At 64.1% G+C, this 27782-nt stretch overlaps 1 protein-coding gene across 11 annotated transcripts in view; it reads left to right on the plus strand.

Annotated features, from left to right (window-relative positions):
- The first annotated feature begins 881 nt into the window (after positions 1-881).
- LSP1 (lymphocyte specific protein 1) overlaps positions 882-27782 on the plus strand; it is a 39231-nt gene continuing 12330 nt past the window's right edge. For 2 of the 11 annotated variants that reach the window (XM_081099375.1, XM_081099376.1), the window contains exons 1-6: positions 901-1007; positions 23359-23496; positions 25061-25180; positions 26887-27037; positions 27330-27422; positions 27632-27675. In XM_081099375.1, the coding sequence (XP_080955501.1) occupies positions 937-1007; positions 23359-23496; positions 25061-25180; positions 26887-27037; positions 27330-27422; positions 27632-27675 (617 nt within the window). In that variant the 5' untranslated portion in view covers positions 901-936. Of the gene's footprint in view, positions 1008-9831; positions 10353-11717; positions 11874-15018; positions 15477-23358; positions 23497-25060; positions 25181-26260; positions 26629-26886; positions 27038-27329; positions 27423-27631; positions 27676-27782 lie in introns of those variants that run through there. The other 9 variants (XM_081099372.1, XM_081099378.1, XM_081099380.1 and 6 more) reach the window with 9 other exon arrangements.

A 27782-nucleotide genomic window follows, 5' to 3' on the forward strand; every position in this document is an offset into this window, starting at 1 on the left:
CGGGGCCGAGGCAGAGGCGGTTAGGGGTGATCAGGCCAGGAGAGGAGGGCAGTTGGGGGTGAGCAGGCCTGCAGGTGGTGCCAGTTGGTGGCAAGCAGGCTGGTGTGGGGGGGGGGCAGTTGGGGGCAAGAAGGCCAGCAGGCAGGGTGGTTAGGGGTGATCAGGTAGGCAGGTGAGCGGTTAGGAGCCAGTGGTCCCAGATGTCCCAGATTGGAGAGGGTGCAGGCCGGGCTGAGGGACACCCCCCCCCCCCGCAAGAATTTCGTGCACTGGGCCACTAGTATATACATATTGATTTCAGAGAGGAAGGGAGAGGGAGAGAGAGAGAGAGAAACATCAATGATGAGAGAGAATCATGGACCGTCTGCCTCCTGCACGCCCTACACTAGGGATCAAGCCTGCAACCCAGGCATATGGCCCGACCAGGAATCGAACCATGACCTCCTGGTTCATAGGTTGACACTCAGCCACTGAGCTCCACCACTGGACCCACCCAGATTTCACTGGGTGGTAAGACGCTGAGCGTGGTGGCTCAGGGACCGGAACTGCGCCCGCCCTGGCGCTGGGGACAGCCAGGATGCACACAGGCCCTTCGAGGCCACAGCTGCCCGGGAAGGGGGTGCTGGAGGTGCATGGGGGCTACTGGGCAGCCCTGGGACTCTGGAGCACGCAAGGGTACCCCAGCCCCGCACCCCTCCCCCACCTTCCTGGGCTTGTACCCCAGGCCCCACGACTTGCTTCACGCTTCCTGGTGGCTTGTGTGTCCCTCCCGTTGCAGCAACAGACTGAAAACAACACCCAACCCCAGCCAAACCTCAACCTGCAGTGAAGGGGGAAGTGAAACCCGGGGGGGCAGGGGGGGGTGCTCAGCCGCCGCCCCAGGAAGCGCCCAGAGCCCGGCACACATAGCGGTCCCGTCCCGCTGAGCACCAGGCCATGGCGGAGGCGGCCGGCCACCCCGGCCTCGAGGAGCAGGAGGAACTCCTGGTGGACGAAGGAGGCGCAGGGTAAGGGCCCACAGGAGGCCGTGCGGTGGTGTTTCCGTGGGGGTAACGCTCAATCCCGAGGTCGACGGCCCTTGGGGCACCTTCCTGGGACCCGCCTGGGCGGCTGGGCCTCCCCGGGAGAGGCCGAGAGCAGGGCCAGGACCAGGAGGGCTGGACGGCCACTGCCAGGCGCAGGGACGCGGACTGAGGCCTGGGCCGGCAGGGCTGGTGCTGGGCCAGGTCTGGAGGAGAGGGGTTGCTCACCTGGGGACCCTCCAAGCCCATGTGTGGGGCTCAGCAGAGAGTTTGCTGGGGTGATGGAGGCTGGGGAGGCCGCAGGTCCCTGATCGGATGCAGGGCTGTTGGTTGGGGTGAGATGTGAGGGGCACGGGCAGAGGTTGTGTGTGGGTTGCTGGCAAAAAGGGCCCCATGTTGTGGCTCCCCGCCCCCCCGCCCCAGGCTGGGCCAAGAATGCTCACAGCCCCCCTGGAAGCAGCTGTGCTTGCAGAGCCCTGGGGGAAGGGCTGTGGTTGGGGGAGCACCTCAGTTGAGTCCCATGGCCCAGGGTGAATGTCCCAGAAGAGATGGGAGTGGGCAAGCTTGGGGACAGTGGGGCGTCCAGGGGCAGGGGATGTCTGAGGGGGATGCGGAGGCCTGTGGGGGTGGAGACCAGCCCAGGAGGAGGCCAGTGGGGTGCTGAACGGCTGAGCAGGAGGGAAGGAGCAGGACCGCAGCTCAGAGGGAGGGAGTGAAATGCCCAGACCTGCAGGAGGGAGGAGAGGGCAGCAGGGCCCGGAGCCTCAGGGCGGGTTTGCTGGGTTGTGACCCGCCCCCCCCCCGCCGCCCCCCCCACACACACACTCTTCCTCTGGAGGCTGGAGGCAGCAGTACCTGCCGCTGTGCGGATGCCTTTACTGACAACAGGGGGAGTGACATGTGTGCATGAGTGTGAGCACGAGAAAGGTGTGGATGTGCAGGTACCTGTGTGTGTGTGTGTGTGTGTGTGTGTGTGTGTGTGTGTGTGTGAGGGAGGGGCTGGTGCAGGGTCTGCGGCCCAGTGTGGGGTGGGGCGGGAGGCTGAGCAGCGGCCCCTGGTGGGGGTCTGGCTCAGGGTGCACATTCAGACGCCCAGCTGGTGAGTGGGGACAGCTGTGTCCTGCTCAGAAATGGCTCCTCACGTCAGTGCCATCCAAACCCTGGCCTCCCCGTGCTCCTTGGGCACCTCATGCCCATAGAAGGGCACGGCTGGAGCTGCCTGGCGGGGCACCCCTGCCTCCCTCCTTGGCCCATCCTTGGCCCCTCCTCCCAGCTGTCACTCAAGCTGAGGGAGGGTGGAGGGCAGGCCCAGGCAACAGCAGGGGGCCTGCGGCTGAGCCCGGGGTGTCCTGGTGCCTGTCCTAGGGGCTTAGGCTGCACCTGTGGGGTCTTGGGCTGGAGAGCTGGCCCTCGGACCCTCGCCCTGAGAGGGTGGCACCGCAGACACCTCCCTCCTCCCCCCCCGCCCCCCCGCCCCTCCCCCCCGGCTCCGTGCGGTGTGTGTGTGCAACCCCGACCTTTCAGAGTGAAACCGAGATCAGGGTGTGATGGGTTCTCCTTTCACAAGGTGACTTCGTGCCTGGGGGTTTTCCTAGGGGCGGGGCAGTCCCCATGCCCAGGAGAGGGTGTGCAGCCTGGGAAGCCCCACCGAGCCCCCACGGGCTGGGTCTGCTGGTCACTCCCCAACTTGCACACGCTGCCCACCAAGACCTGCCTGGGGCTCAGGACCTCACCCTGCATGCCGGCCCCACGCAGGCTGTGCCCTCCAATGGGGTACATGGGCTGCCCCCTAGGACTGCTCAGGACAGGGCCTCCTCCCTCAGACTGCCCCAGGGGTGTGAACCCCCTTGCCTTCAGCAGGGCCAGACACCACCTGGAACAGGGGCACACGGCCCGGAGCAACGGGCAGTGCCAGGGCCACAGGCAGGAGGGAGGGCTGGGCAGAATCGCCCTGGCAGGGGAGGCTGGGCTGGAAGAATCGAGGGTCTGGGGGCAGGGGCTCGTGCCCAGTCTGAGCTGGGTCAGGCCTGGGGACCCCCAGGTGGGCCACTTCGCTCCTCCCCCTGGTCAGGGGCCTGGGGCCTTGGCGGCGTCTCAGGGTGGGAGGTGGAGCTCAGCCCAGGCTCTGGGTGCCGCCTCCTGCGGGGCTGTGGAGGTCCTGGCTTCCCCCACCCTCCATCTAGACCCTCCACATTCCCTCCGTGGGTGGGGAGAGGGAGAGATGACTCAGCCCCGCCCCTGCTGATTCAGCAAGTGACAAATCCTTCCCCGCACCCACCTTTTCTTGGGGCTCATCTGCCTCCTCCTTCAACAGCCCTGGCCCGGGCAGTGCCCGGAGGGTCTGGGGACCAGGCCCAGCAGACGTCTCCCCACCTGGGTGGCATGAGGGCTGGCTCAGTGCTGTCTTGCCCTCCGAACTCACTGGCCTGCCTCTGCCTCGTTTCCCTCCGGGGGAGCCAGAGCAGTGGGCCCGTGGGCGGCAGAGGGTGGAGGCCCTTGGAGCCCCCGCCAGCAGGGCTGGGGTCGAGCCCAGGGGCCCTGCTTTCCCGGCCCTGAGTCCCAAGTGCCAGCGGGAGGAGAAGGATGGGCAGAGCTTGGGGGCAGGACTGGCATCAGAGGCTAGCAGCAGAGCCAGGACTTTCTGGACAAATAAGCCCCCACCGGAGGTCTCAGTTTCCCCATCTGCACAGTGGGGATCCTGGCCGCTTGGACTGTGAGCTCTGTCCCCAGGCCAGGCTGCCCCGATTCTTCAACCCGAGGTGGCACTTGTGGAGTCCAGGGAGGCACATCCAGACCTCCCATCTCACAGGTGGGAACACTGGCCTGGCCGGAACCACCGTCTAGGCAGCTGGGCAGCAGCGGGCCCTGGACAGGCCCTGCGGGGCCCTGGCTTGGAGGGCGCTCCCTGGCTCCGCTGTCCTACAGACTCTTGTGGGCTCCAGGTTGGGATGCCAGGGACCCAGCAAAGCCTCGGGGGACCCAGGAGTGTCTGGACTGCCCTGGCAGGTGTTCGATAACCCCACGCAGTGCCACTGGGGTGAGGGCGGCGCTTCGGGGGTGCACATGGACTAGGGCACAGCGCGGAGGCCCCCAGGGACCTGCCCAGAAAGCAGAAATGACACTGGCTCTCTCCAAGCCCCGCCCCTGCCTGTCTCCGCCCAGCCCACTGCATCAGGGATGCTTTGCCCAGGGCTTCCGAAGGGCATCTTAAAGATTAGGGGCCACCCTACCTGGTGTAGCTCAGTGGAAAGAGCATCATCCTGTGGACTGAAGGGTCCCGGGTTCGATTCCGGTCAAGGGCATGTACCTTGGTTGCAGGTTCCCCAGCTCCGGTCGGGGCACAAGCAGGAGGCAACCAATCGATGTGTCTCTCTCACATTGATGTTTCTCTCTGTCCCTCCCTCTCCTTTCCACTCCCTCTAAAAATCAATGGGAAAATGTCCTTGAATGAGAATTAACCAAAAAGAAAAGAAACGAAATGGACTTGGGTCCGAGGGATCTAGCCAGTTCATTCAGAAGAATCCAGAAAGAAGCCTTCAGCCCCTCCTGGTCCCAGCCCTAACCCGAACCCCGGCGCCTCACTCCCTCTGCCACCTGCCACCCTGCCCTCTCCCTTTGCTGGACCGAGGCACACGTGAGACAGACGGTCTTCCCTGAAAGTCAGAGCACCTCTCTATCCGGGTCCCCCAGGAGCCACGGAGGCCACCAGCCCTGACCCACTCTCCTCTCCCGCATGGGACCTGACTGCCGTGTTCCTTCACTGGGTGACCGCTCTGTGAGCATGTATGTGGGAGTGGGTATGGGTGTGTGGGGTGATGGCAATGTCTAAACAAGTGGACAAATTTTGCTTTTCCAGTCCCTGCTTAGGCTCTACGGTGGCACTCAGTCTGCTGGGCCATAAGGGTTTGCTCTCTTGTTATCTTGGGTCACAAGCTTATGAACCATGGCTTAGTCACAAAAGAAAGGAAAATAAGAGACTCAATGATGGAGAAAAGTATGAGTAAGTAGATGGGTGGATGGATGGATAGATGGGTAGTTAAGGGGATGAATGGATGCAGAGGTGGATGAATGATGGGTGATGGATGGCTGGATAAATGGATGGATGGATAAAGAATAAATGGAGGGATAGGAGAACATATCTACATATGTTTGGATGAGTGAATGGATGGGTAGATGAATGGATAGATCAATGGGTGAATGGCCAGTTGACTATATGGAAAAACAGGTGATGAATTGATGGCAGAAAGTAGTGATAAAGTATATATGATTGACTTATGAAAGGAATTAAAATGGATGTATGTGACTTTGAGCAAGTTGCTTAACTCTCTGCTCCTCAGTTTCCTCATTAAAATAGTATACTACCTACCCCATTGGGGTTTTATGAAGATTATATAATAAAGAAAAGCACTTAAAAAGTCTCTGGCACATAATTCCTCATAAATTTTAGCTAGTGGTGGTGGTGATAGTGGTGGTGATGATGGTGATGGTGATGTTGATGGTGATGGTGGTGGTGGTGATGTTGATGGTGATGGTGGTGGTGGTGATGTTGATGGTAGTGGTGATGGTGATGATGGTGGCGGTGGTGATGGTGATGGTGGTGGTGGTGGTGATGGTAGTGGTGATGGTGATGATGGTGGCGGTGGTGATGGTGATGGTGGTGGTGGTGGTGGTGCTGGTGGAGGTGGTAGTGGTGGTGGTGATGGTGGTGGTGAAGGTGATGATGGTGGTGGTGGTGATGGTGATGGTGATGGTGATGGTGGTGATGGTGGTGGTTGTAGTGGTAGTTGAAGTAGCAGTATTAGATAGGCAAATGGATAGATGTTTGGCCATCTGAGTGGATAAATGGAATACTGGATGTATATATAAATAGACGTAGACATGGATAAATGGATGGGTGGATAGATGGGTGGATAGATAGATAAGCACAGACATAATATTTAGAATACTTAACAACATATATGACACAAACATTAGCCTATGAAATGGGTACTGTTTTGGACCTGTGTGTGTCAAGCTAATAATCCGCCTTGGATGAATGAATGAACAGGTATACCAAGAGATGGATGGATGGATGGATGGATGGATGAACAAATGGATGGGTGGATGTATAGATGGACACATGGGATGGAAATAAGGATGGGTGAACTGATAGATGAAATGTAAACAGATAAATAACTGGACAGATGAATAGAAGGTTATTGGGTGAGTTAGACATATGGATGGATATGAATGACAAATGGATTTTTAGGTGGAGAGATGGGCAAATTAGAAAGAGAGACAGATGGAAAGATAGTGAGTAAATGCACATATGGCTGACGCCAGGTAAACTATTTAAGAGATAGAGTGATGAACAAACACAGCTGAGTCAGGAATTTTGCACTCACTGTTCTCTCTTTCACCCACCAGTGGGCAAGTCTCTTTTCCAATAAGGAAAGGCCGACGCCTTCCTGGGAGGCTTTCTTGACTATTATATACAACATACCAACCCCTTCCAGGTCTCCATATCCTCAGACCCCGGACTACGTTTTCTGTGGCATCTACCATCATCTGATCTATTACAGTAAACATCTACTTTTTTTTGTTCCCACAAAAATGTCCGCCTTGTGAGAGAACAGGGACTTAACTAATGCTGAATTCCCAGCACCTAAACATGTACACAGTGTTTAATAAATTTGTTGAAAAATCTATGGATAGATGGACAGCTATATGGAGATAAATGGTTGGGTGAGATATGGGTTACTGGATGGATGAAAACAATAGTAAGCAGCATTGATTCAAGGTTTACTGTGTATCAGCAACTGCTTTAAGCATTAGCTCTTCAGGGTGGCTTCAGGGTAACATGATGGGCAAATACGTACAAGGAAGGACATACGTGTATATATTTATGCACAGTAGGGTGTATGAGTTGCTAGATGGAAAGAGGGGTGGACATAGGGGTGGCTGGACAGATATATGAATGGATGTAGGAATGGGATGGATAAACACCAAAATATTTGGAGAGTTGAATAAAAGTAAGGACAGAAGAATATATGAAGAGATAGGAGGTATTTGAAGAGATAGAAGGATGTATTAAAGAATAAACAGATAATTCACTGGTTGGGTAGCTGGGCAAGTAGATACACAAATTGGTGGATGAACATATAAATAATAGTAATTGATGTATATTGAGTGGTTATTATGTTCCAAATTGATGGATAATTCGAATGCTTCGTATAAGTGTTTTATATGTATTAAGACATGTAGATAGATGGCTGGATGTATGTATGAATGCATGTATGTATATATGTATGTGTATATGAATGAATGGATAGTTGGATAGATGGATACTCGCTCAATAAAGACTTGGGAAGGGAGATAGATGAACATAGGTACATATGTATTGATAGACACTTGAATGAATAGATTGATGAAATGATATATTGTTCTTATTTTCAAGCAGCCGTTAATACATCTGTACCCACTTGCAGGATATGTTGTGTTTATATGAATAAGTGAATATCTAGATATATTGAAAAATTGATGGATTGATAAATAATACATGGAAAGACAGATAGCTATAGAGAGAGGATGGATAAATGGATTGATGGATGGATAGATGGATGGATGAGTGGGTAAATGGATGGAGGATAGATGATGGATAGAGGATGGATGGATGGGAGGATGATGGGTGATGGATGAATGGAAGGATGGATGGATGATGGATGAATGGATGGATGAATGATGGATAGAGGATGGATGGATGAAGGATGGATAGAGGATGGACGGGAGGATGAATGGGTGGTGAGTGAGTGAACGGATGGGAGGATGAGTGGATTGATGGATGGACAAATAATAGTATTGAGGTCAAATACTCGACCTTATTGTCCCTGTGAGGACATGCCCTGGTTGTAAAACTATGAGTCATGGCCACTGCACGTGAGGATCTGTCCTTGACACCTCTCACTCATCAATATTCCCGACAGGAAGCTGTGTGAGTCCGTTCTAAGTTCTTAAAATCAGGGACTTCCCATAATCCCAAGGCAGCCTTCCCCGGTGGGAATATTTTTCCTGCTATTGAACCAAAATACGCCTTGGCAGATTTCAGTCCTGGCGGCGACTGAGGTTCCAGAACTGAGAGCAGGAGGCAAGGGGGTGGTGGGCCAGCTGAGATGGACGTGAAGCCCAGGCTCACCTCCCAGGCGACCTGCTGGGTCCTGGCCCTGTGCCCCCCTCCTCCTCATTCCACCAGAGCCCCGAGGTCTCCACACTCTGGCTGGACGCAGGGCCAGCCGTGGGCACTCCCCACTTCTTAGCTCCTCCTGGGCTGTGCGGGGCAAGGGAAGAGGCTTGGGCTCCCCTCCAGGGCCCGCCACGAGACCCAGCCTGCGTGTGGGCGGGGGGGGGCAGGGCTGGGGGGACTTCCCTACCCCCACGGACTTCCTGACCCCCACGGAGTCTCCACCAGCCGCCGCCACCTGAGTCACTGCGGACCGAGCTACAGGCCCATGTGGAATTTTTCCGGCTGTTGCCGCCACCTCAACACAACCGCCTTCACACAGGGACCCGTTCGCCATGTTGCCCTCTTGCCAGGGTGGTCATTGCTTTGCTCTCTGCCCACCCACATATCCCCTAGGAGTGGCTTTGGACCTGGAGGGGCAGGCGGGCCTCAGGCACAGACGGCGTCTCTGGGCCATGCCGAGGCAGCCAGCAGTCCGCAGGCCTGGCTTGTGGTTCTGGCTCCACCGGGCCCTGGCTCTGAGACCTTGGAATCCAGTCTGAGCCTCAGTTTCCCCATCTGAGCCATGGGCGCAGTGGTGTCCACCTCTGGGGCCATGTGCATGTTGGCCCGCGGGCGAGCGCGGGTGGGAGGCTGCTCCCTCGGTGCCTCCCCGCGAGTGGGCCCGTCCCCGCCTTGTCCGGCCACTAGCCTCCAGTGAGTCACGGTGACTAAGCCCAACCAGACAAACAGTGGGCTGGGCTGCTTCTCCGGGGCCTTGGCCAAAGGGCCAGGGGCCACGGCGGCCGGCTGGCCAGGGCACCGCGCTGACCTTGTGCCCAGTGGCCACTTCTCAGGAGCCTGGACACCAACCCAGAGAGGCTGGCTGGTGGTGGCCCCTGGGGGTCTCACTGCTCTGACCGCCCAGGGCAGGCTGGGGGTGGGGGCCGGGGAGGGCAGAGCCTCCCCATTTGGGGAGCAGAGAGGATCCCTGGGGTGCCCGGCCTCCCCCTTGAGGTGATAAAAGGAGCTGAGGGCTGGGAATAAACAAAGGAAAATGGAGCACCCAGAGGGAGGGAAGAGGAGGGAGGGGAAGGGAGGGAGGGGGAGGAAGGGAGGGGAGAGGAAGGGAGGGGGAGGGAGGGAGGGAGGGAGGGAGGGAGACAGAGATAGGGACAGAGAGACACCACAGGGAAAAGAGGAGACAGGGGCTGCGTTTGGGACCAGGGAGACAGGGAATGGAGGGAAGGTGCCGAGGGCCCAGGAGCAGGCAGGGCAGGGGAGGGCGAGGCAGGGGGAGAGCGGGCAGGGCCGGGGAGGGCGAGGCAGGGGGAGAGCGGGCAGGCAGGGGAGCTGGACCCAAAAGACAGATGCAGGAGGGAGGGAGAGGAGGCCAGAACGCGGGCCAGGCCAGGCCAGGCGAGGAGAAAGGCTTGAAGGGATGGGGGGCAGATGTGGGGCCAGGCACCCCTTGAGCTAGGGGAGCAGAGGTGATGAGGAAGAGGAGCAAGTGAGGCCGGGGGCGGCTGGCAGGATGGCCATCAGGTCCCACTGAGCCCGGCTGCTGGGCTGGGAGGGCTCCTCTCTGACATTTTTACTCGCCTGGGAAGGAGGGGGCCCTGGAGGTGGAAGAGACCGAAGGGGGCTGACTGGGGGGCTGGGGGGGGCGGACAGAAAGGAAGCAGCTGCTAAGCCTGAAGGAGGAGGGGGCCCAGAGACCCACAGAGTCCAGAGGCCCCAAGAGGGGGGACAGGGGGCATTTGGAGAGCCCAGAGGGAGGCAGCCCAGGAGCCCCCCAGGGGCCAGAGGGCCCAGGACAGACCAGCAGACAGAGAGAGCAGACAGGGGAGGGCAGCTGGTGATGGAGGGACAGGGCAGAGGGTGTGAGGGAGGAGAAGGGAAGGCAGGCAAGGAGAAGAGAAGAGAAGGAGAAGGGGGAGAGAAGGGTCCGAGCTGCAGCAGGAGGAGCAGGAGGAGGGCAGCAGACCAGGGCCAGCGGGCCTTTGAAGAAGGCGCCACACGTCCCCAGGGTGGGGGTCAGGCCAGGTCGCCGGCCAGGCGGCCACCAGCAGCACCAGCAGCTCGGCACTCCTGAGGAGGAACCCGAGCAGACAGGGCCTGGACACCGGCCTGAGGTAGGTCCCTCCCGGCCCAGCCCGGGCACGGAGGGCAGGGCAGGATGTCCGCGCCGGCACCACCCACAGACGGTTGGCACCCACGGAGCCTGGGCCGAGGTGGCTGTGCCAGGCCAGCCCTGGGCAGGGTTCTCCCAGCCTTTCCCAGCAGGAGCTGCCCCTGCGCTGTGGGCAGGTGAGGGGTGCCAAGCCGGCGGGGCCGTGTGCAGGTGCGCGCACCCACCGGGGCTCCACCTCTCCCACCTGCACCCTGGGCCTCAGGAGGTGCCGCTCTGCCCCAGAGGCGCCGGGGCTCTGCCTGGCCCAGTGCTCCCAGGAGGGAGGCTCCTCCTCGCACAGCCCCGAGGCCTCGCCTGCAGCCCACTGGCCTCGGGAAGCCCCGGACACCCTTGCTTGACAGAGGGTGGGACTGGGCCCTGCCGCCGGGCACCTTCAGCACCAGCTCGGCGTGGGCAGCACCGGGGCCTTGGGGAGTGCTTGGCCTCGAACTCAGCACTTCTCCAGACTCAAATCCTGGCTCCTGCCAGCTCGGGCCTCGGGCCAGTGCCCTGTCCTCTCTGTAAAGTCATGGTGGGTGGCACCTGCCTCGCAGGGCTGCGGAGAGAGGGCAGAAGCAAAGGCCAGAGACCCCGCAGGGCTGGGCGGGAGGCAGGCTGAGAGAACAATCACCACTCCCTCTGAGCCGCCTGCAATGCCCTTCCTCCTCCTGAGCCCTTCCAGGCATCTAAGGCCCAGCTGAAATGCTGCCTCCTCCAGGTGCCTGCCAGGCTCCCCCCAGGCTGGGAGGACTGTCCTTCTGTGCCAGGCCACGCGCCGGCTCCCTGCTTCTTGTGCTGGCAAGCTCCGGGATGGGCATCTCTGGGCATCCCCAGGCCCACCGCAGCCTGGACTCTGGGAGGAGGAAGGGACGGGGTGAGCGTGGGCTCAGCAGCTCCGGCTCCAGGCCCCTGGAAACACCAGGTGACGGCTCTCTCCCAGCCCCACAGCGGCTCGGCTCAAGGACGGCCACCAGGCGGGACCGGGCCGGGGTCGGCGGGGCCCTGCTCCCGGGCAGCCCCATGTGCTTGTTCCTCGGGGGCCCCTGGAGTCCTTTGCGGAGCCTGTCCTTCCAGGGGTCACCCTGTAGCCCTCCGGGGAGCTCGCTGCCGCTGCCTGGGGGAGCAGGGGGCACGGACAGGGTGCGGATGGCACACCCCCGGCTCCGCTGAGGGTGGGGGCAGGCGTGGGCACGAGGCAGGAGGGCCTGCGGTGGCTGGCCAGTGGCTGGGGCACAGGAAGTGTCCCTGGGAACTCCTTGGGAACTCCCCCTGTGGAATGCGGGGAGCAGGAGAGTCCCTTATAAAGAAGACAGGCCATGTCTGCCCCACGACTGTGAGCAGAGCCCTGAGCGGCACAGAGGTGCCCACGGGCAGGTGCGGAGCCCACACCCTCCGGGTCGGGACCCGGTGACACCCACAGGGACTCGCGAAGCCCTGCCAGGCTGGGACCCTCCGCGCCGCGTCCTCACGGTGGGTCTGACAGGTGAGAGCCAGGACCCGAGGGGCTGCCCTCGCCCAGGGCCGCGGTGGGAGTGGGCAGTGCCTCCCGGCCCCCCGCGTCACCCCGTCTTTCACTGTGAGCTGCCTGGGCTCCCCGGAACCCACGCCCCGGCGCCGGGCAGGGAGGGGACGCCAGCGGGGACGTGGACTCTCTCTGGGACAAGCCGGGCACCAGCCGCTATTTCTCGTCTAAATCTGGCTCCTTCCTGGGGCTGCGGCCAGTCCGTGGCCGCCCAGACTCCAGCTCCTCACCATCTGCCAAGCTGGCCGCTTCTGGCGGCCCCCACCCCAGGAGTGCCCCCTGCCGCACACGCATCCCCCTCTGCCCCCTGCACCCCTCAGGGATTCGAGGCTCCCCTCGGGCTCCCCCGGGCCAGGCCACTGTGAGGGACTCTGAGAGGGAGGCAGGGGACCCCGACGGCTTGTTTCCTGAAGTCACCGAACTCTGGGCTTCCTGCCTGGTCCTCCCGTGGTGGGGCCTGGCTTTGTTAGGTGGGGGCTGGGCTGGCACAGAGCACGGAGGCTGGCGTTCGTATGGCATCCGGGCTCCCGGTCCCCGGGGAGGCTCTGCCGGCGGAAGGAGCCCTGGTGGGGGCTTCTCGGCCGCCCCCGAGGGCCCGTCCTCCGTGCCCGGCTCTCATCCGGCCACCCTGCCGGAGGCTCCCGGGAGCCCGAGGTGGCCAGCAGGGCAAGGATGGGGCCGGCAGTCCGCCGGGCTTGCCGAAGGGGCTGGGGGAGCCAGGCCTCCAAACCACAGTGTCCAAAGGGGCGTGGCCGCCTCGGGCCCACCCAAGGCCCGGGCCCGGGGGTGGGGTGGCCCCCCACGTTGGCAGGGCCGGGCGCTGGGTGGGCGGCACTGCCCTGGGACCTGGGGTCTGTCAGCCAGAGTGGGTGCTGCCCGGGAGCGGGCGAGCCAGCAGCAGGGGGCATGGGGACCAAGTGGCCCAGCCCCCTGGGCAGGGCGTCAGGGCAGGAGCCCAGCGGCTGAGGCTCAGGCCGGGCTCCAGCTGCAGCCTGGGAACAGGAGCAGGGCAGAGCGGCATGCGGCGCCAGGGTGCTCCGGGCACCTGAAGCTGCCCCAGCCCCTGGCCAGAGCGCCGGAAGGGTGCCCCGGGGCTCCTGGCCCCAAGGAATGGCTGGAGGGGCCCAGCCCCCAGGACCCCCTCGTCACCCTCAGAGCAGCTCAGCTCAGGTTGGTGGCCAGGGCTCAGCCCACACAGGTGTCCCGGGGCAGGCGGGCACCCGGCTGCAGGTGGGAGCTCAGGGGCGAGAGGCCCTTGGCAGGCCCCGGGGGGCAGGACCCCGGGCATTGAGTGGGGTCAGACCCCGGCACATCCCAGACGGTGTGAGCGTGGCCGGAGGGAGGGCTGCTGCCTATGGGTCCTGAGGTGAGGCTGGGGGCAGGGGCCTTGTGCCCTGCGGACTCTGCAGGGCATGTCCAGGTGGTGGGAGAAGGGAAGCGGTCGGGACGGGGGGCCGCTGTGATGGCAGAAAGAGGGGTCCACTCTGGGGACAGGGACCAACTGTACAGGCTGGAACGACAGGGCCAGGATGGGGCCAAAACGGGCCAGGACAGGGGCAGGAGGAGGGAGAGGCTAAGTGAAAGCAACGAGGAGAAGGGATGGATGAGGCGGGAGATGGGGTGCTTGAGGGGCCATGGGTGCCCCAATGTTGGCCGGCCCCCCCATGTTGTCCCCACTCAGCCAAGGAAGACCAGAGGGGCAGGCGGGGAGGTGGTGACCCCAGGGGGTGGGCAGCACTCTTTGGTGCAGGGGTGGGCAAACTTTTTGACTCGAGGGCCACAATGGGTTCTTAGACTGGACCGGAGGCCGGAACAAAAGCATGGATGGAGTGTTTGTGTGAACTAATACATGTTAGCACGGCTGCTGGTGAAGGAGCGGAGGGGAGAGCAAGAGAACCCTCCGCTCTTTCGGCTCCGCGGGCCGGATAGAACAGCCGAACGGGCCGGATCCGGATCCATCCCATGGGCCGGACTGGTCTAGTGCCTGCTCCTGTGCCTCGGGGCAGGTGGGAGGGGGGTGGGGGGGTGGGGGCAGGTGGGAGGGGGGTGGGGGGTGGGGGCAGGTGGGGGGGGAGGGGGGGTGGGGGCAGGTGGGAGGGAGGTGGGGGAGTGGGGGCAGGTGGGAGGGGGGTGGGGGGTGGGGGCAGGTGGGAGGGGGGTGGGGGGGCGGGGGCAGGTGGGACAGAGAGAGGGCGGCGGGAAAGGTGGGGGCGCAGCGCGGAGTCTCTGCACCTGGGCTGAGCCCCGAGTGGGGACCCGGCCTGCCCCCGCCTGCTGCCCCGCCTGCTCCTGGGGGCTGCGGGTCTGGCACCCCCAGGAAGGTGCTGCCCCTCTAAGCCTCAATTTCCTCGTCGGTGCCGGGCTGATGGGAGGGTGGCCATAGGCGCCACATGCTGGCCTGCAGCTCCGGCCGGGACCTCGGGGCCGAGGGCCAGGGCGTGTCCACCGGACCTCAGCCGGTGGGACATGGGGCCACTGTTGTCCACCCCACGTCCCCGTGTGTCTCCCAGGAAGCGAGGCCCAGGGTTGCCAGGGGCCTGCCCTCCTCTCTGGGTCTGCAGAACGAGGACACACAGACAGGAGGTGGCAGGATGGAGACCGAATGAGGGCCGAGCTGGTGGCAAAGACCCGATCTTTCTGCCCCCCCCCCCCCCCCCAGCAATCAGCTGAGGCACCGGGGAGCTGGGATGGCTTCAGAGAGAGGCTGGGGGCCAGGCGGGTGCTCAGGGCTCTGGGAGCAGATGCCATGTGGAGGCATCCGGCAGAGGGTCTGGCTGCTTCGTGCACTTGGGGGTCGAGGGCTCCCTGGGAGGGCAGAGGCAGAACAGACAGACAAGTGGTCTGGTGCCAGGTGGGCAGCCAGGTTTGGGTCCCCTGCTCAGACCCCGGGGCAGGACCAACGGGAGAAGCGTTTCGGCAGCGACTGTGGGCAGAGCCACGCGTGGGGCTCGGGGTGTGCGGTGGGTCTGGGCACTGGGCAGGCAGAACCGGGAGAGGGCTGGAGAGGCTCCAGCCGGTGCCAGCCACCAGTCGCGTGTCAGGGAACGTGCCAAGGCCTGGCCTCGTGAGCGCTCGAGAGCCGTGCCAGGCAGTCCCAGCCGGCTCCACAGCGCCCGGCTCTCCTGGAGGCTGGGCTGGACTTGGAGGTGCGGCCGGGGCTGCCGGTCCGTCGGGGGCCGTGCGGTCAGCCCCCGTCCAGTCCCGGGAGGTTGAGCCGAGCCACGCTGGGCGTGGGTGTCCGGGGGGGCAGGGGCGACGTCGGGTGCGCAGGATGCTGAGCGCAGGGGCGGGGCGCCTGGGAGGTCTCGGGGCTGCGTGGCACTCGGCCTCGGCCCTGCAGCGCGTGGTCAGTGACACGAAGGGGATGGAGAGACCTGTGCAGTGTGGAGGGCAGAGGGAGGGCCGAAGGCCGGGCCAGCCCTGCACAGCCCTGCCAGAGCCTGCAGGCCAGAGAACCCGAAGGGGGGCGGCCTGACCTCCGACCCCGAGCCCGGCCGGGTGGCTGGTCAGGGCGGATGGGGGCTGAGGTGTGGAAGAGGCTGACCACGGAGCACATCACGAGAGGTAGGACACCGGCCGGAGCGAGGGACAGCCGCTTGGCTGCACGCTGGACCCTGCTCTGGGCGGAGGTGGATGGTCCCTAACCCAGCCTCTGAGGCCCCCTCTGACGGGGAGCTTGGGGTGAAGGGGCAGGAGGCCCGAGGGCCCATTTCCAGTCTCCGCAGGGTCTCCCCGGGTCCAGGGCTCCCCACGTTGTAAAGTAAGGCCTGCGAGTGGTCCAAGTGCCTCTGAGGAAGGTTTCGGGGTCACAAGGCCCCTAAGGCTGGACCTACTTGTGGCCACCTGGGCGGGGGCTGCTCCGGGGAGGTACCCTTCCCTTCGGGCTGTTTGGGCGGATGGTGGGGGTCCGCCGGCCACTGGGAGGCCTTTGGGCTGGTGGGGGGGAGGCCGTGGTCACCCCAACAGTATTTCAGAGCCTGGTCCCCAGGACCCGCGTGGGTCCCAAGGAGGCCACCCTATCACAGGTGTGGGGGGAAGGTTGCGGCAGGAACCAAAGGCCAGGTGCATTGTGGGGGCTTGGGGGACGACCACGTCGGAGGCACCCCGGTGCCCCCGAGTCCGGGATGAGGTCTTGCTTGTCCCTGAGGGCAGCTCGCAGGGGCGGCAGACAGGACGTGGGCGGGAGGGATAGATAGAAGCTAGTGCCCCCCGACACCACTGCCTCCGAGGGCACCCCCATGGGAGGTGCAGGGGCTGCGGGTCTTAGGGGCTTCACACCTGGGCTCTGGGGAGCATGGGGAGAGAGAGGGGCTGTGGCGAGGGCTCCTTTCGGTCGCCCCTGGCCGTGGCCCCCTCGGAAGGTCTCCCAGAGGCCCGAGCGCTGACCTGCTGCCCCTTCCTGTTCACGTCGTGTCCCCTGTCCCCCCAGACCGGTCACAGGCCCCGGTGCTGCTTAGAGGACTCCCGGCCAGCTACTCCCTCGGCAAGTCAAAGCCCAGAGCGGGGCCTCCTCCGTGCCCCGGGGCCACTGAGGGTGTGGGGTTTTCCTGGCAGAAACTAACCTGCCGGGCCCGGAGGAAACCTCACCCGCTCTGGGTTCCCTGCACCTGGCGGAGGAGGGAGGGGGTGCTGCCTGGACCCGGCCTGGGGAGGAGGGATTTTGAGGACCTTAACGCGATTACGGAGCAGGTGGCAATATCGGGTGTCGCTGGGGAGAGCAGGGAGCTTGGCCTGGGGGGGGCTGCGGCGGTGGCCCCCACAGAGAGGGTTCAGAAACCAGGAGAAGGGACATAGTGGGGTCGGGAGCCACCATAGGCCGATGGGGTCAAGGCCCAGGTGAAGCGAAGGCTGGGGTGCCCCCCTGGTATTCTCTGGGGGCGGCCAGGAAAGACTTGCAGAAGGGGGTTCCTTGGCTCTGGTGGCTCTGGGTAGGGCAACCCCCCCAAACAAGAGGCCCCCAAGGGCTGCCTGCTGGGAAGACGAGGGGGTGCTGGGCGGAGGGGCCAGCAGAGCCCCACAGAGACCACAAGGTTGATGTCCCTGTGGGTGTGAAGACCCACAAACAGGCGGCCGAGCCCTCTCCCAGAGGCGCGGCTCTGAGCTCACTCCGCCCGCCTCCCCTGGGGGGCTGGGAAGGAGCTGATGCCCCTGACCCTCCTCTGGGAGGCTCCCCAAAACCAGAGATGGGACCCCATTTGTCTGCAGCCTCTCTCCCACGAGCTTAGGGCTCCCAGAGGCCTGGACTGTGCCCCTGTCGCCCCCAGCCTGGGGCTGGTGGCCTGGAGGGTGCTCCAGCCAGGGCCCGGCTCTGTGGGCAGCCTGTGCCCGCCAGGCCTTGGAGTGCCGTCACTCTGGTTGCGGGGAGCCCGCTCTGCAGACAGAGGTCCCCTCCAGGAGGCTCTCAGGGCCAGGAGGGACGCCGGGTGGGGCATGGCAGGCCTGCCCCTACCGAGCTCCAGCCTCCTCCTGGCCCAGGCCGCCCCCGCCCCCCAGCAGCCGAGGTGGGGGAGCTGGAGCGGGCCTGCCAGGACCGTCTCAGGGTCACCCAGCCGAGGTCAGGGCCCCTGTGTGCCGACCGGGAGCCAGAGGCCGGGCCTGGGGTCTTATCCGGGAAGGGGTGGGTCCGAGAGCCCAGAGCCCGACCACGGCCCAGCTCCCGTCCACCCTGGAGGCCTTCCTGTGCCCTCCCTCCCGGGGTGACCGAGGGATGGCTGGCCCTCAGCCCGCTGCACTCAGCCCTCCCTCCACCCTCCACCCACCTCACGTCCCCCTCCAGTCACCATCCACCCACACCCGCTCCCTGCTAGGAGCCTTCTGTGACCCCGAGCCTCAGCTCAGCGGATCTGCCTAGAATCTTCCCAAATCCTGGAGCCACCCTGGGAGTGATTGCAATGGAGGGGGGTGGGGGGGTCAGGAGGAGCTAGCAGCTCCCTGGGCCTCACATGTGGGGACACTGAGGCAGGCCCAGGGGTGGTGGGACCATGACTGTCCAGGAACACACTGGGCTGCCTCAGCTCCAGCCGGGAGGCGCGTGACGGGAGCAGAGAGCCCAGGCGGGGCTCCAGGCCGTCCCTGCTCCTGGGGACTCACTCCCAGAGCTCTGCCCCTCCTCACCTGCAGTCCCTCCCCATTGACCCTCTCCAGGGGGTCCCCACGCACCCCTTCTCTGCAAGCCCCAGCTCAACTCTGCGCCTCCCCCAAACCTACCCCCTCGGGCTCCCCAGGGTGTGGGGGGCAGGCATCTGGGCCTGTCCCGTCCCCTCCTCCTCATCCCTGCTGGGCCTCCTTCCAGAACGCTCACCTGTGCGAGCATGCCACCTGCCAGGCAGCTCCACCCTGGGGGCGTGGGGGGGGGGGACACGGGACCTCTGCCCATCTCCCCACAGCAGCCCCACCTGCCTCAGCACCCTGGGGTCTGCGGGCCTCTGGCCTTCCTCCTGCATTTAGTTCTCCCCACTCCCTGGCCCACAAACCCCTGCTCAGCTCTCAGACCCGAGTTTCAGGTCACTTTCCCCAGGCAGTGGGGCGCCAGCAGGGTATCTGCCTGGCCCAGGAGGCTGCCATCACCAGGACAGGGTCGCATCGCCCAGCCCAGCCAGGCGCGGGTACCCTCAGAAAGGTGCTGCTGGGGGGAGCTAGCTGGAGCGGCGCCAGGGGAATGGGGTGGGTCCCAGCAGCTGCAGCCGTGCCCACACCCCCCGCCTAGGGCACCTCGAGCTCCTGTGCCCCACCTGCCACCCACCTGCTCCCTAGCTGGCTCAGAGCTCTGCTCCCACCGCCCCCCACCCCCCTCACCAGCTGCCCTGCCACAACAGTGACAGCCAGCCCCGGGCAGTGCCACGCCCGCAGACCCTCCCCGGCCTGGGCCAGGACCCGGCATTGCACAACCAGCGAGGGGCGCCCTCTTTTCAGCCGGCGAGGTGGAGGTGGCTGCTGGCCGCCACCCCCAGAACCAGCCCTGAGAAGGCCTCTCAGAGGCCGTTTCCCTCCACTGTCCCTTCACTCGTGCCTGTTGCTCTGCAGTGTCCACTCAGCCCCTGGTGTGAGCCCCCAGGGAGGCTGGGCACGAGGCAGGGGGACCAGCCCACTCCGTAGTCCTCCCGGGCCCCCAGCCCGTGATGTCAGGGGCCTTGTGGCCAGGAGGGTCCCTGTGGGCCTGAAGGAGACGTTCCTCCTTGGTGGGCCTCCCTGTGGCCCCCGCCTGCACTCAAGCCCCCAGCTCTCCCAGGACTCAGCAGACCTTGGCCTCAGAGAGGCAGGGGGCAGCCCACTAGCTGCCTGCAGGGGGCAGAGTCGAGACAGGACCAGGGCCTGAAGCCCCTTCTGGAACCAGCCCTGCGGGCAGGGGAGGAAGGAGAGGGAGGGGGTGGGACAGCTGGGAGGGCCAGGCCTGGCCCAGAACGGGCGCTGTCAGCAGTTGGTGGGGACTGGGGGCTGTGGAGGAAGGAGGGGGGCCGTGCTTTGAGTTGGGGCCCAGTAGGCAATGGACCCGGCCAGCAGGGGCAACCCCTGAACTCAGGGACCCCCCTCAGACCGGGAGCCTGGAGCCTGAGGGCCTTGGGTCTGTGCAGGTGGTGGGGCTGGGCCCCGCGGTGGAGCCTGGCTGGGAGGGGGGCCAAGCCCACGCCCGCGCCCCCCCGGGCTGAACCCTGGGCCTCGCGCGCGGAGCCAGCACAGACACAGGAAATCGTCTAATTGCATCTGCTCGGAACAGCAAATCCCTCGCAGCTGCAGCGGCTGAGCTGGGGCCACAGGCGGCCGGCTGTCGCCAGCGTCCTGACAGCTCGCTGAGCGTGCCAAGGGGTCTGGGCCTCTGGCCGGGGGCGCCTTTCCCAGGCCAGGGGCCCCCACCCCACCCCAAGAGAGCCACCCCCATCTCAGTTCCCAGAACTGGGCCCAGCTGTGGATCAGTGAGGGGCTGAGGTCATGGGAGGGGCCAGGAGGGGCCGCATTACTCACATCCTGGGGCTGTGGGGAGGGAGAGGGGGGAGGAGGCGGAGGGAAGGGGCCCAGCAGGCTCCTTGTCCTTGGGCTGTGGGTCAGGGGCTGTGGCTGGGGTGGCTTCTCCCAGCGTGGGGCTTTGGGAAGACACGGGGAGACCCCTACCCAGCACCCTCACTCTGCCCCTCAGGAGGGCTCAGGGGGTCCCATGGAGCGGCAGGAATGGGGGGTGACCCTTGGAGGGGCTTCAGGGAGGACGTTCCCAGCAAATGAGGCTTAGCCTCTCCCAGGGCCGTTGTCAGGGCGACAGCAAGCAAACAGTAAACAGTGCTGGGACCTGCCACTCCGTGCTCACCTTGTTCCCACGTCTGATCTGCACGTGCACGTCTGTGTGTGTGTGTGCATGTGTGTGTGTGCATGTGTGTACTCAGCGAGGGGGTCCAGGCCCACATGGGAAGGGTCTACGCTCTGTTTCTACGCGGGCCTGTGTGCAGAGCTCATGGGGAATGTGTGTGTCTGTGTGGGGCTCATGGAGAACGTGTGAGTCTGTGTGGGGCTCATGGAGAACGTGTGTGTCTGTGTGGGGCTCATGGAGAACGTGTGTCTGAGTGGGGCTCATGGTGAACGTGAGTCTGTGTGGGGCTCATGGAGAACGTGTGAGTCTGTGTGAGGCTCATGGAGAACGTGTGAGTCTGTGTGGGGCTCATGAAGAACGTGTGGTCTGTGTGGGGCTCATGGAGAACGTGTGAGTCTGTGTGGGGCTCATGGAGAACGTGTGGTCTGTGTGGGGCTCATGGAGAACGTGTGAGTCTGTGTGGGGCTCATGGAGAACGTGTGTGTCTGTGTGGGGCTCATGGAGAACGTGTGGTCTGTGTAGGGCTCATGGAGAACGTGTGGTCTGTGAGGGCTCATGGAGAACGTGAGTCTGTGTGGGGCTCATGGAGAACGTGTGGTCTGTGTGGGGCTCATGGAGAACGTGAGTCTGTGTGGGGCTCATGGAGAACATGTGAGTCTGTGTGGGGCTCATGGAGAACGTGTGGTCTGTGTGGGGCTCATGGAGAACGTGTGTGTCTGTGTGGGGCTCATGGAGAACGTGTGTGTCTGTGTGGGGCTCATGGAGAACGTGTGGTCTGTGTGGGGCTCATGGAGAACGTGTGTCTGTGTGGGGCTCATGGAGAACGTGTGGTCTGTGTAGGGCTCATGGAGAACGTGTGGTCTGTGAGGGCTCATGGAGAACGTGAGTCTGTGTGGGGCTCATGGAGAACGTGTGGTCTGTGTGGGGCTCATGGAGAACGTGAGTCTGTGTGGGGCTCATGGAGAACATGTGAGTCTGTGTGGGGCTCATGGAGAACGTGTGAGTCTGTGTGGGGCTCATGGAGAACGTGTGAGTCTGTGTGGGGCTCATGGAGAACATGTGAGTCTGTGTGGGGCTCATGGAGAACATGTGAGTCTGTGTGGGGCTCATGGAGAACATGTGAGTGTGTGGGGCTCATGGAGAACATGTGAGTCTGTGTGGGGCTCATGGAGAACGTGAGTCTGTGTGGGGCTCATGGAGAATGTGTGAGTCTGTGTGGGGCTCATGGAGAACATGTGAGTCTGTGTGGGGCTCATGGAGAACGTGTGAGTCTGTGTGGGGCTCATGGAGAACGTGTGAGTCTGTGTGGGGCTCATGGAGAACGTGTGAGTCTGTGTGGGGCTCATGGAGAACGTGTGAGTCTGTGTGGGGCTCATGGAGAACGTGAGTCTGTGTGGGGCTCATGGAGAACGTGTGGTCTGTGTGCGAGGCGGCCTGGCCATGTGTGCTGGGAGCCAGCACAGGTCTGCTGGGGGCTCTGCAGCCAGGACACATGGCCAGCGGGGTGAACCAAGGGACCTCACCTGAGTCCAGACCTTGGACACGGTGCGGCCTCTGCGCCCTGCGGGTCCCAGCCCTCAGAGCTGGGTGCACAGGTCTGGGGAGCAGGAGAATGGCCCTGTGTGGTAGGGGGCCTCGCACACACCCCATCCGGGTCCCCGCACACCCCCAAACAGCACGCATTGGCCCAAGCACTGCAACACAAACAGGCCCCTGGCAGCGTGGACACGGAGCCAGGGGGCAAAGTGGCCGTCTCACCCCTCCCAGGTGTCCTCCTGGGGCGCCCTGAGCCGTCTCAAGATAGCCCCCCAGCCAGGGTAGCCCTCCCACCACCATTTGGAGGGGCTGCTGGTTTGCACAGAGGGGAGGGACTCAGGTCCCCAACAGCCCCAAGAGCACCCCAGGCTCTGCCTTCCACACAGAAGGGGCCTGCAGCCCCCTCCCAGGGCCTGGAGCGGGGGACGGGGAGGGGGGTTGGAGGGCCAGGCGCCATGTGATGGGACCAGGTGTGGGGAATCAGGGGCTCCCTGGAGCCCTGGGCGGGAGTGTGGGAGGCGGATGGATGGGGGTGCGGAGGCCAGAATCCCACGGCCGCAGGGGAGAGTGGGCCCCCGAGCTGAGGCTGTGGAGGGCCTGGCTTTTGTCTGAGAGGCTCCAAGGAGACTTAGGAGAGATTAGATCACGCTGGCGGCGGAGGCCCAGGGGCGGAGGCCCGAAGATAGCGAGCTGAGAGCTGCGGGGTCAGGCAGCGGACACAGGCAGGAGGGGCTGGGACCCTGGGTGTGGGGTAGAGGGAGGGGGGCAGTGCGCCCTGCAGAAGTGGGGACCCAGGGCTCCCCAGGCTGCAAGGGAACAAGGTGGGGTGGGCAAGGCCATGCCAGCTGAACCCTGAGGGTCTGGGTCTGCTGGGCCAGGGCAGAGGCGGTGGGTTTTGGACCCTGGTCCCAGGCCAGCCTGCTGTCGCCCTGAGTGAGGGGCAGCTCTTTTGTGCCTGGTGCTGCCGTGGGTCTGTTTTCCATCTTTGAAACAACCCAGAGACTCGACTCCATGGGGGGCTCAGAGGGGTGGTGTGGTGTTGGTGAGCGGACTCCGCGGGACACCCCCTTCTCTGTGCCTTGGGCCCTGGGTGGGCCACTTTCTCCCCAGTCAGCATGCTCCTGGGGAACCGGAAGGAGCCCCCACAGGGTGGACAAGGGCGAGGCGGCTGCCTAGTTGGTTCTGCCCTGCCTGGCCTGGCCCAGCCTGGCAGTGCCCGATTGGCGAGGCCTAAGCCCCTGACTCAGGTGGGGCAATGGCAGGGCTATCTGGTGGCCACAGCCAGGTCTCCGAACTGAAGGACCCTTGTCCACATCCTCCCTGCCTGGGGTCAAAGCCACACTGGCTCTGCTCAGGCCCAGGGTCCAGGCTGCACCCCAGGGCCCCTCCACCACCAAGGCCCACACAGATGCCAGATGCTTGCAGAACCCTGGCATCTCCTTCCAGCCGAGGGCAACTTCTCAACCACCTCCCATGGCCTCTGCCTGGAAGATGGGGAAACTGAGGCCTGGAAAGGGCCGGGGCCGTCAGCCCCCACAGGCAGCCCCCGGGGGCCCGCTTGGGTAGGAGATGCGCGCTGTGGGCCGAGGGGTGACCATGTCTCCATGTCCCCAGGCTCGCCACGCAATGGAGCCTGGACGACGAGGAGGAGGCTGCGCGGGAGCGACGTCGGCGGGAGCAAGACGGGCACCCGAGGGCCCAGGACCAGGATGGAGGCAGCCCGTCCCCGGAGCCTCCAGAGCAGGAGAAGCTGTAAGCTGCCCAGCGGCTGCCCTGGTCCTGCACCCCAGGCAGGGGGGACGCAGTGGTCAGGCTCTACCCTGGGGTCCCACAGCAATGCGACCCGGGGGGCCAGGCCCAGAGCTGCAGCAGGACTGTGGCGTGTTCGGGGTGAGGGGCGCCCCGGCCTGGGGCCAGCAGAGTCACGCACAGCCCCTCCCAGGGTGCAAGCGCTGGCCAGCTCGAGTGGTCCCAGCCCTGCATGGACTGATCCTGACCCCAGCTGCACAGCCCGGGGCCCCCAGCCCCCCGCCCACACTCCCTGCTGCCGATGACTCACATACACCGAGTCCAACTTGGCCGGCCCGAGGCCCAGGAGGCCTCCCGGCTGGGCTGGGCTGGGCTGTTTTTCCAATATCGCCCCTTTCCCAGGCCTGTTTTGTTCCATTTTCTCCGAGTCAGCAGCTCTGGGCGGGGTGGGGTCCTGCAGCGGTCACTGCCTCTGGGCCAGGTTCTAGGCAGAGCTGCCAGAGGCTGGGGGCAGGGGGAGCCGGCCTGCACCAGGATCCCGGCCTGCAAAGGGGATCGGGGTGCAGAGGCTCCCCCTGCACCCAGGGAAGGAGCCGGGCAGGGCCCTGGGGCACAGCTACGAGGGCAGATGGACACTGGTTACCCACACACAGGGACTTGGGCTGAGGCAGGAGACAGAGCCCAGCGCTCAGGGAGCCCCACACCAAAGGGGGAGACACAGCCCAGCGCTCAGGGAGCCCCACACCAAAGGGGGAGACACAGCCCAGTGTTCAGGGACCCCCAGACCAAAGGGGGAGACACAGCCCAGTGCTCAGGGACCCCCAGACCAAAGGGGGAGACACAGCCCAGTGCTCAGGGAGCCCCACACCAAAGGGGGAGACACAGCCCAGTGCTCAGGGACCCCCAGACCAAAGGGGGAGACACAGCCCAGTGCTCAGGGAGCCCCACACCAAAGGGGGAGACACAGCCCAGTGTTCAGGGACCCCCAGACCAAAGGGGGAGACACAGCCCAGCGCTCAGGGAGCCCCACACCAAAGGGGAAGACACAGCCCAGTGTTCAGGGACCCCCAGACCAAAGGGGGAGACACAGCCCAGTGCTCAGGGACCCCCAGACCAAAGGGGGAGACACAGCCCAGTGCTCAGGGACCCCCCAGACCAAAGGGGGACGCACAGCCCAGCGCTCAGGGACACAGCCCAGTGCTCAGGGACCCCCAGACCAAAGGAGGAGACACAGCCCAGTGCTCAGGGAGCCCCTGACCAAAGGGGGAGACAGAACCCAGCTTTTAGGGAATTGTAAACTGATGGGGTAGAGATAGCCTTGTCTTGGGGAACCCTGCCTTAATGGGGTGAGGTGCAGCCTTGGCCTCAGGCAGCTGCAGACTGTGGGGAGACACAGTCCTGCCCGTAGGGACACTGTGATGTTGGGCAGAACTGGTCCGGCCCTGCGAGCGCCTCCGTGGCTCATGGTTCGAGTGGGAGGAGGTGTGGGTAGAGGTTGCCTGCCCTGCACCCTGGCCTAGCTCGGCCTCTCTGCTCTCCCTCCCCCTCCAACCCCCCTCCCCTGTAGGCTGAAGGCCTCGGAGGCCCCAGAGCTGGAGGAGGACGAGGGGTTCGGTGACTGGGCCCAGAAGCCAGAGCTGCGGCAGCCCCTGCAGGGAGAGAGCCCAGAGGGGAAGCAGGAGGCCAGGCAAGTAGGGGTTAACGCCGAGAGAGAGGCCTCAGGCAGGCTCTGCAAGCCCCCCAACACATGCCTGAGCAATAGCCCTCTGCTCCCCTTCCCAGCCAGCCCCCCGAAAAGGCCCCACGACTGGGAGGGGGCCGGGGGAAAGGGAGGAAGAGAGCGAGACGGCGCGGCGGCGGCGAGGGGCCGCGGGAGCGGTGAGGAAATCTCATTCCTGGGCTCCCCAGGGCCCTGGGCCCCATCCAGACCAGCTGCGGCCGGCGGTGTTGCCACATCAGCACACATCTGCAGCCCACTTACGTAATGGAGGCTCTGGCCCCCGCGCCCGCCCCTTCCTCCCTCGGGGCTGGCTGGCCTCCATTCCCACGGAGGGGAGCAGGTATTTCCAGATGTGCGGGCCCGCGAGGCGGCCTGGGGGACAAGCTTTCCAGATGTGCAGACGTGTTTGCCGGTTTGAACCGGAGCGGACGGGGGTGGGGGCCGAGCTCCCCGGGGCCCAGGGCTGGGGGCTGTTCCCCGAGCTTGCCCCCCTCCCCAGCTCTGAGCTCTTCTCTGAGCTGTGCAGGCTGTGCCCAAGGCCCCCATGTGCTCAGGGTCCCAGCTCTGCTGAGGAGCTTCCATGGGGGAACAGGATCTCCCTTCGCCCTGAGTATCACCAGACCCCCAGCTTTCCCGGGGCCTCCAAGCAGCCCAAGCTGTGGCTGAGAGCCCTTCCCGTCCCCACAAGCAGACTCCCTCCCCTCACGAGCCGCCTGCCTAGCTGGGGCCCTGGTCCTGCCTCAGCCTCCTGCCCACCACCCCCTCTGGGCCCCGGCATCCCCCATCTGCCTCTGTGAGTTGAGGCGCGTTCTGCATTTCTGAAGTGGGGCTGGGGTCTGCAGGGCGGCCATGGCCTGGCTCCTTCCTCCCCAGCCAGCAACGGGCCGGCATTCTCAACAGCAGGGGGCGCTTTGGCTCTTCCGTAGAACCCAGGCTCTCCCCCCTGCACCCCCACACCTGCGGCCAACACACTGCGACTGAATGGGCCCTCTGTGTGCCTGCCGCTGGCTGGACCCCGGCCCACCCTGGGCGGTGGGTCTGGGTCTTGGTTGGCACCAACACCAAGGGGCCTGAAATCATGGAAAATTCGAGAATTTCCCACCTTCTTCTCCAGGTTCAGTCCCGCTCAAATGCAGAGCAACTGGCTGCCAGCAGGCTGGCCCCCCCTCCCCTGTGGCCAGCTCAGTCAGCCCCCCTCCTCAGGATGCGTCCTAGCTGGGGCCTGCCCTGGCCTGTCCGCCAGCTGACCAACCCCTAGACCACCCCCAGACCCCACCTCACTCCACGCAACAGCCGCCCCCGGGCCACGCTCAGAGCAGGGCACCTTCGGCCGCGGGGGCCGGCCAGCCTAGGCTACAGGGTGGGCGAGGGGAAGCAGGACACGAGGCAGGAGCCCATCCAGAGTCTGAGACCGGGTGAGCCTCGTTATGGGGTGGCCCTCAGTGCGGCTGTGGCAGTCGGGGCTGCTTCCCAAGGGGCCCGGGGAGAGGGGCTGGCTCATAGGTTCCTGCAGCCCCTTCACCCAGGGCCTGGGTCTCGGGGATCCTTAGCACTCTGCTGGGCTGACCAGCCCCGTCTTACGGATGAGGGAACTGAGCCTGGGAAGTGGGAAGGGACTTGAACCAAGCCATCAGATGACCCCTGGTCAGCCTGCACCCTTCTTCCTCCCACAGGCCCTGTGGACACCAGGATGGTGACGAGCTGCATCTGAACCCCGACTCCGAGCCCCAGGACGAGCCAGGGCCAGAGCAGGCAGAGCCCGTGGGCCCAGAGGAGACCGGCCGGGGCAGCCCGGGCCCAGCAGAGGCTGAGGAGGCTGAGGAGGTGACGGTGGTGTCCCTCAGGGCCGGGTTGCGTCCGTCTCTGCTGCCTGCTCATTCCGTGGCCTTGTGGGACCAGCCCCCAGAGAGCTAGCAGTGTGTAGCCCCCACATCCTTGGGGCGGGGGGTGACTCTGCATGGTTAGTCCTGCTCCAGAGAATTCCAGAACCAAAGCATGTCAGGGCTGGGAAGGACCTGAGGCCCAGGCAAGGGAGAGAGTAGGTTCCACGTGGAGCAGGAGGGGTGCGGCGGGGGTGCTCATCCAGGTCCCATAAGCTCAGTTGTTTCCTTTCCAGCACCAGCAACGTCAGCGGCCCAGGGCGCCCAGCCCCTTGCTCTTGGAGGAGACCACCGAGCCGAACTCGCCTCCCCTGAGCCCCAGCACCAAGGTAGGTTAAGCCCCAAGGCTGCTGCCTCTCCCTCCTCCCAGCCCCAGAAGCAACCACATCAGCCCAAACAGGGAGCACTGCTGCTCTTTCTCTGCCGTCCCCCTGGCCCCTGCCCTCCCCGCCACCCAGCACCCAGAGAACACCATCAGGCAGGGTGGAGGGGAGGCCTTGCTCGGCCTCCAAGGCTCCTTCTCTGTCGCCCTGCACAGCTCATCGACAGAACCGAGTCCCTGAGCCGCTCCATCAAGAAGAGGTGTGTACCCTGATGGCTTCCCAGGCTAGGACTCGAGGTTCTCCAAGAGAGGCCGAGAGAGGGGGTGGAGATGGGGGGCCTGAGAGAGCTCCCATGGGGCTCAGGGT

The sequence above is a fragment of the Myotis nattereri genome, assembly GCF_964212035.1.
Source record: "Myotis nattereri genome assembly, chromosome: 9".
NCBI lineage: Eukaryota > Metazoa > Chordata > Mammalia > Chiroptera > Vespertilionidae > Myotis > Myotis nattereri.